Source organism: Mya arenaria, chromosome 14 (genome assembly GCF_026914265.1).
Source record: "Mya arenaria isolate MELC-2E11 chromosome 14, ASM2691426v1".
Classification (NCBI taxonomy): domain Eukaryota; kingdom Metazoa; phylum Mollusca; class Bivalvia; order Myida; family Myidae; genus Mya; species Mya arenaria.
Genome location: NC_069135.1, coordinates 19812085 through 19828366, shown reverse-complemented (window position 1 = coordinate 19828366; position 16282 = coordinate 19812085). Strand labels below are relative to the sequence as shown.

At 34.5% G+C, this 16282-nt stretch overlaps 2 protein-coding genes across 2 annotated transcripts; one reads left to right on the top strand and one right to left on the bottom strand.

The window, feature by feature from the left end:
- The first annotated feature begins 708 nt into the window (after nt 1-708).
- LOC128216523 (uncharacterized) lies at nt 709-5737 on the top strand. The gene is made up of 3 exons (XM_052923108.1): nt 709-1059; nt 3375-5389; nt 5599-5737. The coding sequence occupies exons 2-3, from the start codon at nt 3376-3378 to the stop codon at nt 5724-5726; spliced, it is 2142 nt and encodes a 713-aa protein (XP_052779068.1). The 5' UTR covers nt 709-1059; nt 3375; the 3' UTR covers nt 5727-5737.
- A 1385-nt stretch (nt 5738-7122) lies between these two features.
- Nucleotides 7123-13772, bottom strand: LOC128216524 (uncharacterized). The gene is made up of 4 exons (XM_052923109.1): nt 13051-13772; nt 12306-12470; nt 11141-11303; nt 7123-8276 (listed from the first exon to the last, which is right to left on the bottom strand). Exons 1-4 carry the CDS (start codon nt 13594-13596, stop codon nt 7123-7125), a joined length of 2028 nt encoding a protein of 675 aa, XP_052779069.1. The 5' UTR covers nt 13597-13772.
- Between the last annotated feature and the right edge of the window lie 2510 nt (nt 13773-16282).

Sequence of the window (16282 nt, the reverse complement as noted above, 5' to 3'; positions counted from 1 at the left end):
CACATACCAGAATGCCGTAGTCCACGTACCTGAATGACGTAGTGCACATACCAGAATGCCGTAGTCCACGTACCTGAATGCCGTTTTGCACATACCAGAATGCCGTTGTCCACGTACCTGAATGCCGTAGTGCACATACCAGAATGTCGTAGTGCATGTACCTGAATGCCGTATTGCACATACCAGAATGCCGTAGTCCACGTACCTGAATGACGTAGTGCACATACCTGAATGTCGTAATGTACGTACCTGAATGACGTAGTGCACATACCAGAATGTCGTAGTCCACGTACCTAAATGACGTAGTTCACATACCAGAATGCCGATCTGCACATACCTGAATGACGTAGTCCACGTACCTGAATGACGTAGTGCACATACCTGAATGACGTAGTCCATGTACCTAAATGCCGTATTACACATACTAGAAAGCCGTAGTGCACATATCTTAATACCGTAGTGCACAAGAAGAAGCACTCAATTACATGTACAGGTAGTGTTTCACAACGTCTCAAATATCTGGACACGTGAGAACACCTATAACTTTAAATTATAATGACCTCGTGACACGCCATTTTGGCTTACTTGGCTAGAGTTTCAACAAATTGTTCAATATTAAGGCCATCCCGTAGTATGCTAACTTGTCTTTTGCAATGGAAATAACTCAAAGGGAACCAAACGAAACAGATCATTAAATTAAAGTCGTTGTAAAGTTGTTTGAAAAGTTAAACCTTTGAAGATACGCGATAAATTAAAAACCAATATTGTGTTTAATTATTGATAATAGATAACAATCCATGAAATATGGACTATATTTAAAGATCTATCAAAAACATAGATGTGCTATAAAATGGACACACATATTAAAGAATAATGGTAAACATGTGAGATTGTTCTCCATGAACCATGAAGTTTTGTCGTTCAGTCATTTTACCCGACCATTATGCCTTTGGTCGATGCGGTTATTAAACTTCATGGTCTAAAGATTTTCAATACCAATTCTCCGTCTATAATACCACTCAAGTTGTTATTTAGTTAACATTAAGTTGGAGGTTAAAGGTTTGTATGATTTTTCATGTTTATCTTTCTTTCTATTTATTTATTTTCTAAGCATAAATGGACTTGACATTTGTTTTATAAATAAGGAATGGCTTGGTTTCAATTTTAAGTCAATGAGTTGGTTTTGCACTATATCATTACTGCGTTGAGGATGCAATTCGCTTTTAGAAAATAAATGTAAGAAAAATGAAACATTTTTGTAAGAATAATGTAGAATATGTTAATTTAAAGTGACTCGCACATGTTTTAGTTTCCCGGTAATGCATCTGACGACACTTATTTATCATTATTTTACTCTGTATCGAAATTGCAGTAATAATAAACTGAAAGCATAAAAAGTACTTTGATTTTAGTTGGGTTCGAACCCACGCCGGTAAAGTCAAGAACAAATTAGAAAACAGCCGGATAGTTCACGCGTCCACCGGGACTGTCAAAACATCACGCGAAAATGTCAATCAACCAATCACGCAACACACAGCCGAAATGAATTTTCAATCGCGTTATAAACGCTAAAGATAATTGTGGCCTTCAAAGACGATATTTGAGCAAATATCAACATTTGCAGGAGGGTTCAAGCATTCGGAAATTTTGTTTTAACACTCCTTATGATTTGCCACACATTTATTTCGTAATTAATGATATTGCACTTTACAAACCATGAGCGAGTTCCTTTTAATCATCGATATCAAAATTCTTTTGAAATAAACCATACACAAGCATGCACTGACAATAAACGAATACAATAATAGCAAGTAATATGATTTTGTACTTATTTGAAAAACGGGCATACTGGATAAAACGTCTGTAAATATAATTTAATCCAGATATGGACAATGTTATTGACATTCTGTCTTAAAAACAAGATAGGTGTAAAACCTGCTGTAAACATATTCATAACATATTCCATTTATTTTTACTGCTGTCAGGTTAATCTATTGTGCTTTTACGATCTATCATATAAATAATTATTCTTATTTAATTATACAGTTCCAAAAGGTCATTTATTTAAAACGCGATACTTAAAAATTAGATTGTGGAACTGCTTTTGTGTTTCCAACTGTTATTTTGTATTCACCCTCAATTCATACTTATGTGTCAAAAAATAAACATAAAAGTTTCACTGTCATAGTGTGACTGTTAACAAAATATTTTGCCAAATTTTGATTTTGTAATGCAAGAAATCATGTGTGTATGTGTAAAAGTTTCATAAGGATATTTAACTCAAACAAAATTCAATCGATTGGAATTTTTTATTTCAGTCGCTTAGGTATCGATCGAATGATATCGCTATTTATATATCTATATATCGCTCGATCGGTCAATTGTTTAGTTGTTATAGATTTATCTCCTGTTACTTATACATCGCTTGTATCGGTCTTTAAGTGTTACCTAGAAGTCAAATGTATCGCAATTCATCAATCGATTAAACCGTTGTTCATCGATTCATCGATTGATCGAAAATTCATCAACCAGCATGCCTGACGACACTTACGTGGTCTTGCTTTTAATACTTTTAGTGTCAGTTTTCAAGATCGTGCCATACAATATGAAACGGACAAACCAAGAAAGTGCAAATGTGAAAACATGGGAATATGACACGGTATTGAATATTCATGCGGAAATACAATGACGCGGTATGAAATATCCATGCGAATACAATGACGCGGTATTGAATATTCATGCAAATACAAGACGCGGAATGGAATATTCATGCAAATACAATGATGCGGTATTGAATGTTCATGCGAATACAATGGCACGGTATTGAATGATCATGCGAATACAATGACACGGTATGAAATTTTCAAGTGAATACAATGACATGGTATGAAATATTCATGCGAATAAAATGACTTGGTATGGAATGTTCATGCGAATACAATGACGCGGTATTGAATATTCATGCGAATACAATAACGCGGTATTGAATGCTCATGCGAATACAATGGCACGGTATTGAATGTTCATGCGAATACAATGACGCGGTATGAAATTTTCATGCGAATATAATGACACGGTATGAAATGTTCAAGCGAATACAACGTGTCTGTTAAAAGAGAGCATTTTACTTCAGTTTTCATAAAATTGTGAAATAAAAAATTCAAATCGTTATTTGAAAGATAAATAAACAGTCATTCAATATAATATCAATATATCATAGATAAACAATTACCAACGCAATTTATTGTTTGCATTGTGCAAGTACTATTTTCATATAAAGAAATCCACTTTAAATATCGTGTTATACATTTAATTCTGACAAATGCATATTCTTTAGATAAAACAGTTCGCATTTCATTTGTTATTATTTACAGAATGGAATGCATCGGAAGCCGTCTGATTTTCGTCATTTTGCTCCTCTGTTCGGTAGCTGCCCACAAAACCTTAGAATGTGACCCGACGGATGACATTTGTGAGTTTACGATGGACGTTGGTTTCAAACAAACCATGGTCGACGGCGACAACAAACTGGTTTATCTTCATGAAGGGATGCTATACAGGTACGACGTTAATGCTTCCGACCCATCCGCTTTGCCAACTTCTACTCACGGTATCATAACCGCAGATGGCTACGCAGTACCGAGAATGATAATAACCATAAATGGTCAAATGCCTGGCCCCACTTTAAACGTTTACGAAGGACAAACTTTGAAAATTCATGTGACAAATAACCTGTATAGTGATGCAATTGCCATTCATTGGCATGGAATTCATCAGATTGGAACTCCTTGGATGGATGGAGCAGCTTACGTGACGCAATGTCCAATAAATCCTGGACAATCCTTCACTTACGAATTCAGTGTCCCTAGTGCAGGCACATTCTTTTACCACAATCACATTGGGATGCTTCAAATGTTGGGGCTACACGGCGCTCTTATTGTCAGAGAAAGGACACAAAATTCGTCTGAGGAGCACGTCGTCTTGATAACAGAATACAACCATGAATGGGAGGCAGATCTACAGCTTCAAAAGAATATGTTTGGTGATTACAAACCATTAGAGGCGCCATTTGGGGTACCGGCAATTGACGGTACATCGTTTACGAAAATGAAATGGCATGCAGGGCTTATAAACGGCAGAGGAAGATATTTCAATGAAAACGGCCAACACACAGGAGCTCCGCTGACATCATTTAAGGTCGCAGCAGGAGAAAAATATCGGTTCCGAATTATTGGCGGAGGCAGTGCTTTTCCATTTAGATTCTCTATCGACGGACATAGTCTTAAAATAGTGGCTAGCGACGGATTCGACATAGAACCGATAATTGCTGAGTCAATAATATTACACAACGGAGAGAGATACGATATTGAAATGATAGCGGACCAAAGTGTTGGAAACTACTGGATAAGAGCGAAGACTCTTGAAGCCGGGGTGGACCACTCTGCTTACGCCATTTTGCAGTATAACGAATCGGATACTTCAGATCCATTGACATCAAATCGGGCGTGTACCTCGAGCGATAGGTGTGTTGTTGTAAATTGTCCATTTTCAGTGTATCCTGGTGAACCAAATGTCGACTGTGTAACTTTTAATGATATAAAATTTCCATCGAGTATGCCGGCGTTTGGTGCCAACCAACTAAACATTGAGGAAATGTTCTTCAACTTTGGATTCCCCGGAGGATCTGGGTACAGATACGGTTCCGTTAATGGAAGATCCATGATGTTGTCGCCAATATCTGCTCTTACTCAACCGCGTGAATTATCCACTTCGTGTGACAACCATGATTGCGGAACCGATAAAATATGTGTGTGTACATATGCAGTTAGTATTGGAGATCAGAAGGCATATCAACTAGTGTTCACAAATTACGGGAATGGGGCTTCCGGTCCCCATCCTATACACAGTCATGGTCACGCCTTCCAAGTCCTGAAGGTTGGGTACCACCAATATGACCAAATAACTGGCAAGTATAGTGACGGAAACGGTGATATTTCTTGTGATGGTTCGTACTGCAATGGACCATATTGGAACAACACCTCATGGAATGTTAATACTATACCAGGACTAGAAACACAAAAGCCACCAATGAAGGACACGATAATGGTTCCCAAGGGAGGCTATGCTATTGTTAGAATTACTGCCTCCAATCCGGGTCTTTGGATGCTCCATTGTCACATGGATCCACATACAATGAGAGGAATGGCTATGCTTTTGAATGAATCATTCTCTGAGGTTCCACCTGCACCTTCTGGTTTTCCTCAATGTAGAAACTTTCCAGCACCTGAGTTTACTAAGCCAAATGATATCCCATGCAGTACACCTACGCCGCAACCTAGCACAGGCAAGAGCGCTAAACAGGAAGAATCACCTGTAATGCTTGACGAAGGTAAAGTTATATCGGTGCTTTTAAAGTAACTGCAGAAAATTACTATGATGTAATCGACAATTATTTGCATTGATGAGAGTGCTGATTTGATACTGATGGTATTAAAATAAGTACGAACATATCGATTTAAATCGACAAATGACCTCCATAAGCAATAGCTGATCTTTGGATAAAAACATTTTAGTTTCTGTTGTTTTTTTCGATTTCAGACACAATTCCGATCGCGACATTTTGGGGAATGTTCGGAGCTCTGATAGCGGTTGCTGCAATTGAGCTGTTCATAATCATAGGAATGTGCGCGTATTATAGACGAACTGCTACAAAAACATTTAGTTAAGATTGTTGATAAAACAAGTGTACAGCACTAAAATTAAATTTGTACATATTAAAAATATAGTCACTAACTGTGACTATGAGTCTGTGTATTTGATATTTAACTTTCAAGGCTTACATGTTCTTTGTGATTTGGTTATTAAAGTGACACTCTTATTCAAAATCAATACATACACATGTTTAAAAAACATAAATTTGAATGATAAACCTTAAACTACTCACTAAATAATGAATATATGTAAAATATTAACTACTGATAACAAGATTGTAACCGTGAATTTAATAGCGGAAAGCGCTAAAATAGTAAATGATTGGTGAATGCTAAAAGATTTACTGTAGACTACATTAGTCTCATAATGAAGAAATATGGTGTTTTATGCTCATTTCTTTCCAATTAAACTCAGTATCTTTCAAAATATCTATTTTTTCTGACATTTATTCATCCTTTTGGGAATTTGAAAACAATATTATGAATTGTGATAAATCTTGTTTGGTAGTAAGAGTGCATCTTTAATAAACTTGAAACTTGCAATTTGAAACTAAGCTATTAAAATTGGACATTTTCGATATATTATAAAGTTGTATAGTGCATTGATATATTCATCGTTATGTTAATCTTATATTAACAAAAAACATTCATTTCTTTTTTTCTTTATTCATAAGTAAATTATCTGCTACGTTTGTTTTGCTTTATTTACGTGTCCCGTAAAAGATAGTGTCCGCTTGAGTCATTACCAGTTTTTTCTAAAGCCGATACATTGTATTATTGCAGTACATGGAGATATATTTATGTACGTCATGTTGAAAATAAGCGTTGAACATAACAGTAAATGTGATCAATGCCAGTAACTAAGATTTAAATGTCGGGCTTTGGAAACATTCTCGTTAATTACCCGAGACGTTTAAAGAAATGTATATACAAGTTGACAAGCATGTATCGTAAAATGGTTCAACGGTGAATGATGTTACATATTTTAAACTTCTTGAAAGAATCATCTAGAGAAGTAGACCTACTGATAAATCGTAGCTCTATTAAATTTGAGGCTGTCTTATGTTTCATGTAACCAGAGATAGGCTCAGATCGTAGTTTCTCAAGCTTAACAGGGTTAAGGAGTTTATTTCAGTTATTTAAAAGACATACTTATATTTGATTTTAATGAATGAAAAATAGTTTAATGTGATGATAATGAATATCATTCCTATATATGGTTTAAAACTTTATCAAGAAGTAAATATTACGAATATTGTAGAAAAAAAAAATAGTGAGTTCAACAGAATCCTTTTTTAAGGGGCATACGATTTTTGAGAAAATGGGGCCAAATCTAGACTTTCAGAATACTAAGTAATACGCTTGTGTACATTGTTAGAAAAACGTGTCAGCGCTCTACTTGTGCATGCTTTTAGAAGCAAGTGAGCGTACTATCGGCCAGACGAGAAAGCTTTACAATAAGTCCAGCATAATCTCTAAAATTAACCATGCTTCGTAAGCTCTCTGGTAAGCATGTTTGGCTTTCTCTCCAGTTACTTTTTAGCTTGGACATATCGAAACGCGAATGTTCTCTACTTGACAAGGCAGAATATGTTTCAGCATATCGTATCATCCAGTCTATCATTGATCCAATGACGTGTGTTGCAGTATTGCACAAAACATTCCCATCGTACCACAAACATACCATCAGTGTAAGCATGAGCGGATTTTTCAAAAAATTCTGCATGAAACTGCCTTTTTCAGATTTGGTTACATCGAAATCTGGAAGGTCATCAACCTTTTTTCGAAACTCTTGAAAGGTAAAGTCTTCCTCTGAGCATTGTTCCTGTTTTGGGAAATATGATTTCAACTGTTCAATCACACGTTCAGCAAGAACTTGCACATTTTCTACACCCATTATTTTTACAATTTTATCAATTTTGCTAGATTCGTTTTTACAGGCAAGCGTGAGTTTCCTGTAAGGCCTCGTTGTGACAATAACTGTGGCACCGTGCAACTGGTCAGGCTCTGGGAATATATCCTCGTTTTCATGATTCCATTCATCCAGTCCATCAAGAACTATGAGACAACGGTCAGCTTCTTCTCTAAGTATATTCACAATTGTGTCACCATGTTTTTCGTATTCTTTGAACAATGGCTGGCCCAATATCATGTCCAATACTTTGCTACTTCCCTTGTGTTGTCTCAAAGAAACATGAAGGAGTACGTCGATGTGCCGTAATACTTTTTCGTCCGGACTCCACGACTTGTCATCCTCGTTCTCGACTTTAATTTTTCGACGAACAGACAACCAAGTGTTTATGACCTTTTTACACCAAGTGGTTTTTCCCATACCTGCATCACCTAGCAAGTAAATCAGTTTATGTCGATGTCCTTTCCCATATAGAACATTTTCCATATTATTGAAGCCACGTTCAAATTTGTCATCTAGCGAGTCCCTCCCTTCATACATTTCTAGATCAACATAAACATCATCGACCTTCTTTGTTGGCGACTTTATCATTGGTATCAATGACACTGAGGTCAAGCAGCGATAATACTCTTCTTCAATTGTTTTTATTAGTTCTGGAAAAAATGGTGTAAAATTCGGTTTATAATAGTCAAAAACATATCAAAGCATTTATTTCAAATGTTACAGTCCAGGGAAATTGCCTCCCAAACTCCTCATTTTGAGAAAAGGACTTATCAATCCATGCAATTGCACTAGTCAATAAATCACCACTTAGCATGTCATTCTGCTGGGCTATTTACTGTGTGAATTCCCAGATGTTTCTTGTACTGACCAATTTCAGTATGTAAGCATTGAGTTTTCATGAATGAATTGCATGAATAAACAAAGCACTGATAGTGCTGAACGGCTTGAAAGATGATCAATTCAGATCACAGCTTAAAAAGAGAAAGAAATTAACAAATTATTTGCAAATGTACATATGCACCAGACCTTCGAGTAGTTTTTCAGTTTATGGGAGTTTTTCCATCCATATCCGATAGTAAATATGTGTTTTACTGTTAATATACGCAAAATATTTCATACTCGTACATGAACTTATTTTGTAAATAATAAGTTTTTTTCAGGTATGTTTCAGAGACTGATTTTCATTGAAAATTGGTACTTTTGAGTATGATTTTCAACTCCAAGTGGACAATTTTTGTGATCTATAACATAAGTCTTGAGCTAAAGCTCAAGCCTAAACACGTCCTTAAAAAGGAGGTACATGCTTCCATACAAAAATTATATACACAAACCCTTCTAGAGCATTATTCCACCTCATTCGTCTACACAAATTTGAGAATTAAAAGTTAAAACGTGAACCCACAGTGTTTTCTTTTCGGTTCTTGTGTTTAATAAAGGGTGGAATATGCATTACTTAGCTGCTTTTTTGTTATGCTTATTTTTGTTAGCATTTTTTTACAAACCAATGCACCTGATCTGTTTACGTTATGGTCACAGAAAACAGTGTATTCATTATATTCCCGCCTAACAGTCGGGTGGGGATTATTTGCTTTGGTGTTTGCTTGACACATGATGGACTTAAATGTAGCTGCATTTGTGATTAATTTGAACTGAGTTGGATGTAAAAGAGCCTTACTGTGATATGTTTGACACTAGATAAACTTCATTGCAGCAGATTTAGATTTACAGGGCACTTAATTGACTTGATTTATTTACACTTAATGGTCCCAAGTAATAGTATTACAAAACTATTGTCAATTGGGCACTTCATATATAGAGCTTTATAGATCCCCTTTTGTGTTTGTTTGGCACAAAATGTTTATTGGACACACAGTTTGTCTGTGGTGAGTGTATGACAGATATGGGTTGATGGTAGCCATAATGAGATTAAATGAGCTCAGGCTTGACTTTTTAGAACCTGTCTGGGGCTTGTTTGACCATGAGTGGGCTTGTCTGTAACCAGAAAAAGGATGCATAGGGCCGCTGGAGACCTTTTTTGTCTACAAGACACAATTTGAAATTGCGTTCTAATGGGGTTTGAGAAATTTAGTGGACTTATAGAAACAAGTGTTTGCTTTCTAAATACTGTTTCGACCTGGGGAACGATGTTTATTGTGCTGTTTGGTACTAGAATATTAACACATTAGGTTGGGAAAACACAAAATGGACTTAAAAGGGGATACTTCCGGCTGAATAGGCATACATGAGACTCATAAACACATTGCACATGTAGCTTGTTTATTACTGGATGCGCTTAAGTAGGGACATTGTATGGTTGACTTGACTTGACTTTTAATATGCGAAGAGCTGAAATATACTTATAAGCTGTATTTATGTTATGATGTCAATCAAAACGAAGATTTAATCAAAACAGCGCTGTTGATATTGATAATATTTGCATTTTTACATGCGTAGTATTGAATGTCCGTATGAAGTATATTATGAAACAGTTATATCATCTAATCATAACGATATGTTGCGTTTTTATGCCAAGTATGCAAATTTGCACCTGTGGTATTTTTGGACGCGTTTATATGGTAATTGATAACATTGACTTTTTTAATAAAATGCCATTAGTTTGCGTTGAAAAGAACATTAGACATAATGATAAAGCTAACTTTATTCACGTAAGATATCAATATCAATATTAATTACAACTTTTATTCACTGAGCGATATTATGTTGCAGTAATTAAAGAGAAATAAAGAATGTTATCCTGTCCAAAAACATTTAAACTGCACGTGTTCACGATTTTCTTTTTCATTCTTGAAATAAAAAGAATCAAGAATGTGTTTACTTCCGAAGTATCAGCTGAAATAATAGTGTGATAGCTTTTCATGATAATTCACTGTATTTGAAATATTAGTAATCCATGTTTATAGCATATGAGTCTCAAAGAAAGTACAAATATATAAATGAACTTTAAAAGAAGAAATGAATTTTGAAAAAATGGGGAATTTTCATACTCTGGCCTTGAAATGATCATTCCATGTACCTTGAAGTGTTCAATGTTGTATGTAAATATTAAATGTCTTATTAAAAAATATACAATAAAAATAATTCTTCCACTTAAATTATATAAAGTATACTAAATCGTTTCGGAAATTTCTGAATGACAAAAACAAGTGAAAATACTATGTACAGCTCGGTTCTCAGAAATATGTTTTATAAATTTAATACCAGCTGGGCAGTCAGTATTAATTTATAACTCTGTACTTCGCTTTAGATCATTATCACAGAGGTGTTAATAAACACTGACCCTGGGTAACCCTCAACATGATAAGTTTGGAGGGCAAAAACTCTGGACTGGTTATATTAAACCGCTTTATCAAAATAATTAATTAATTAAAAAATGCTTAAACATTATTTTTGGTAAGACTAAACATACCATAGCATTTAAATCCCAACGTTATATTAAACAGTTCCTTTATAAATACAATATAGAAAAAAAATTGTAGTAATTAAATGTTCGAACCTTCTTTTTTAACCAAATACTGAAGTCTTTTATTCTGTGTTTCTATCGCTTTATCCAGAAGATGTTGTTTGATATGCTGATTTTCATTCGTGAGGATCTCTATGTTATGACGAAGACTATTTACTTCTGCTTGCGTTGAGATCGAATGATCATGATCCATGAGCTATAATGAACAAATTGTAGAATAAGAAATCAGGCTATATATTAACAAGTTTGCACATGTGTTTTACTGCAAATTTATGTATCATATATAATGTGAAATCATTTATATTCGTTGGCATGAAATTTCGTGGTTTGCCGAAAAAATACAATTTCGTGGGTACTTGAATTCGTGGTTTTTCATTTATGAAAAATAAATCGAATATGCCATTGTCCTAGATCGTCTGCATAATCTCCACGCGCTGGCCTGTGATTTCCGGGATCTACGTCACACGGTTTATGACACTCGCTAAAGTGGTATGAGATGCCAATTAGTGCATATACCCATGTCAATTATCGATTTAATTGGGAATTAAGGTCATAAAAGAAGATGCACCCTGATAATAAATACAGATAGGGGAAGCCATTGAATACCAATTAAGAATTTTGCAAACTGTGAAAACACCGAAAAGGTGCGTATATTTGAGTAAACAAGATCATTTTAATATTTATTCACACGTTTTTGTTTAAGAAGCATTTTGAACGCGTTGGTTTGTACTTTGTCACGTTGGGTGATCATTAACCTCCAATGTAATCGATTAATTATTTCATTAAATAAAAAAATCGAGTACCGAGACTCATCACGCACATCTTGTTAACCTGGAGATTTTCACAAACAGCACACGTTTAAACACGTGCTTCTGTCATTTGGTTCATAAAAAACACATTTTATTGATTTGGTTTATTATTTGTTAAAGGCAGATATAATATATTAATAAAACAAAGATAGTAAAATATACAGTGAGACAGGTATAAACGCTGTATACTGCGACTTCTGTAACGAATAAACTAGTATGTACATAACATGTCGATTAAAAAAGTGAATAAAGGGTCTATATTTCGTGGGCTCTTAAATTCGTGGATCACCCTACCCACGAAAACCACGAACATTAATGCCCAACGAACATTAATGATTTCACAGTAGTGTTATCTATCAAGTCATGGTATAAATTTCCAGAGTATTTACCTGTTGCAGGTTTTGAAGAGATGATCCACATTCAGAAGCATATGTACTGTCTAAGCTGTTCAAAAATGTAACTATATTTTTCATATGTTGTAGTATGTCCATTCGCCTATTGTCATCCACTCTCATATCATGTGAATGCAGAATTTCATTTCGGATGTTTCTCATCTGAAAAGAATGTTAATAACTTATTGCTTTAAGCTATTGCTTTATGTTTCATCATCATCATCATCATCATCATCATCATCATCATCACCACCACCACCACCACCACCACCACCATCAACATCATCATCATCATCATCATCATCATCAACAACATCACCAGCCCCATCATCATCATCATCATCATCATCATCATCAACAACAACAATAACAACAACAACAACAACAACATCATCATCATCATCAACAACAACAACAACACCATTAGCATCATCATCATCATCATCATCCTTCCCCATGTAGGTATTTATGTTTACCGCACATTGCATATCATTACACATACAGCTTTCCACGGTATTATGTTGTTGTGTAACATTGTTATCATGTTGATCATGTTTATGAATAATGCTAACTTTGAATTTGTTATGCTGATTGTTATATTGCTATATAATTATGTATTTGTATGTATGTAAATATTGCTTTAGAGGGCCCAAGGAAGATTAGTTTACACTAATTGGGTTACCCTCTGTAAATAAAGACTTTCATTTCATTCATTTCATTCATTCATCATCATTTGTCTCACCGTAATGAAGTCGTTAATGCTTCCACTTCCATCTACAATGCTTCGGAGGTACTTGTTGTTCAGCACGATGTGTAACAAACCGCTGCAGTCTACCTCTTCGGCTGATCCGCATTCCTTGTAACTATTTATGTTGATGTAACATTTTCCAACAGCCCAATAGTCTCCAGCCCATTGTTGCATTTCGGTGTTTTTCCATTCTGGTTGTCCATAAAAGTGGTCGTCTATAATTGCATTGTACATAGAGCAACAAAAGTTTGTTGGACAACTCTTTCGACCACTACTTTTAGAAGTACATAGGCAATTTCTTCTGTTTAATGAGCATTGTTTTTTACTCGGGTTGCTATGCTTCAAAAGCAAGGTATCTAAGTGGCATCCTTGACATGCATTATTTGTTCCAGCACTTCTTAGAACAAGCGTATGCCGTTCTTTCAATTTTGATATAACAAAGGGAACAAGCGCTTTTCTGACAAAGTCTAAACCAAAACAAGTTTCAATCCAGTTTTCTCTTTCGATATTTTGTTTAAGTGTCATGTAACTTTTTGCCATTTCATGTATTTCAGTATGAGATTAGCGTCACAAATTGTGAATATATTCTTGTTCTTGTTGTTGTGGCTATCAACAGTTTTTATCCTTTTAATTCCAACCAATCCGTTATTAACACAATTATGTCAGTCTACGAATGACGATATATGGTTACCATGTCTAAATTTGACTTTGCCAAATGGTTATATTTCAGATAATAATTTTGTGCCAACCACTGGTGTATAAAGAGCGGGGCGCATTAAGAGCGCGCCCCTATATAGTTTGGCTTTCCAGATATTACATACATGTTATCTTAAAGACACGCAACATTTTATGAAGAACAAAGTTAATTTTTAAGTTTATTGAAAAACAAAGATAAAAAATGAATATGACATGATCTCGTCATTAAAAATGTTTTGTCATTATAAAGGCCAAATGTAAGCAACGCGTCGAGTTGGGTTATAAAATTGCGTCATTGACGCCACAACGGCACTCTCACTTGTGATTGTTTTTCATCAATAATAAATTTCAAATTTAAAATGTAATTGAATATGAACGAAACTCTTGTGTAAAACTTAAACTATGAATACATCCTTAAAGGTAATAATGACGTTGAATGAAATTGAATTGAATTGATAGTAATTCGCGTGGTTGTAAAAAATCTAGATTAAGCATGCTTCTTTTACTCCTGGTGATTTGGCAAGATACAGTATAAGGATTGTAATGTTCTATATGATTAATATGTTATCAAGTTCGTTCCTAACTAATGGCGGTCACTGGCTTGAGGCTCACACCAGGCGTATTGTTTGTACATGTTTAATATGTTATTGAATGTTATAAAATCAAATGTATTGTTATGTTTATGAGCTGAATCAAGGATTGCTCCAATGCAGATGCACTGGAAGGTAAATTATATTGTAGATTGTGTGTATAAAAGACAGTTTCAATAGTGTTTATTTAAAATAATAGTTACTCTTTTTCAAGCATGTATTTTTAACTTATAACGATGTTTATAGAAATATACTTCTTTAAGTTGTTATTTTTTGTTAAAATATATCGACGGTGATAAAAAGATGACTTAAATAACATACACGGCCCAGTTTTGATAAGATATCTTATTGGTAAACCTGACGCTACTTAAGAGTGTTCAGGTACACAAGGCTGAGCTCGAAAACAATGGTTCTTACGAATGAAATCGTGTTTAATTTGAAAGAAAGGTGCAGATAATACGGTATTTCTATCTTATGGGACGATAGTCGATCACTGTAAATCTGTGAAATGTCACCAGTCATTTGATATTTGTGCGATTTTGGCTATTTAGTTCACGGTTACAATCATGTTATCAGTAATTAATATTTTCCATCAATGCATTAGTTCGTAATTGTTTCAATGTGTTTCATTCAAAATTTATGTTTGTTATTATTTGTATGTATTGATTTTAAATACGAGTGTCACTATATTCAAGTATCAAAACATGTTAAAGTATAGATTTCCGTTTTTAACAACTAGCTGTAAAACAACTTTTATTTGAATGAATACCAAAATATTTCGTTCAACATTATTCATGAGAAAATTCTTCACGGTTTTATGTTATAGTTTCCTATGGGCACAGGTAACGCCCTCGCCCCTTCTCTAAGTCCGCCCATGATTAGATTAACAAAACAAGTATACCTGGATGCACGCCAAAAATAGACACTCCAAAACAAAGTCAAAAGGAAGTTATTTTGAATGATTCAATATAATTATGCACTGAACACAGGTTGCCTTTTGTCCAGACATAAAAGCGATGAAATATAATAGCCTAAACCGAGCCAAAAAGCAGATTTCATAAACTATCATTCGACACTTCAGCAAGCGATGACAAAGATACGTGCACTTGAAAAATATGCAATTTCTTCTAAGCAATTGGTATGTATATCAGATATAATTATGCCGTATAAAATATAGTTAAAAGGTTCAAATAAGTATCTTTATAGTACTACTACTATGGTGATTGCCTTTCGAAGGAGTAGTACTGGTTTATCCAAATACTTATCAAATTGACTCGTCTTGTTTTTTACGATTTATATAAAAAAATTAACATTTCTGCACGAATATGTATGTCACTTTTCTTTTGTTTTATTCTATAAATACTTATACCAAAGTACAGACAGATTATTTCTAATAATAACATTTCAAATCAATATGAACATGTATGAAGTTTGTATAACCATAGACCACTGGCACATGTCACAGATTCATCTGGATGGGGTCAATAATACAATAGTTATTGCGCATTAACTACGGGAAAGAAAGAGTAATCTGTAAGACGAGTTATTGCCATTAAAGTAATGAAAAAAGCAAAGGATTGTCCGTTCAACGCCATTTCTATGTCACTAATTCACACAATTTAGTTAAACTTATGTGTGTATATTATACTATATAACCAAAATGCGCTGGTGTATGCTTAAATTCCATCAGGATGGGGTCAGTAACAAAAGAGTTGTTGCCCTTTAAATAATAAAAACAAAAACACTAAAACTCTTTGTGCATTTGAAACAATTACTATGTCAATAATTGACAAAAATTAGCAGAGTCTATGTAATATGTATATAGCCATAATGTTATAGTACACGTGCAAGACTTTTATCGGTATTGGCAGTTGTTTACACAAGAGCCATTGCCCTTCAATCAATGAAATCTTCCTCTCTTAAGCAGTTGTGTATACCGT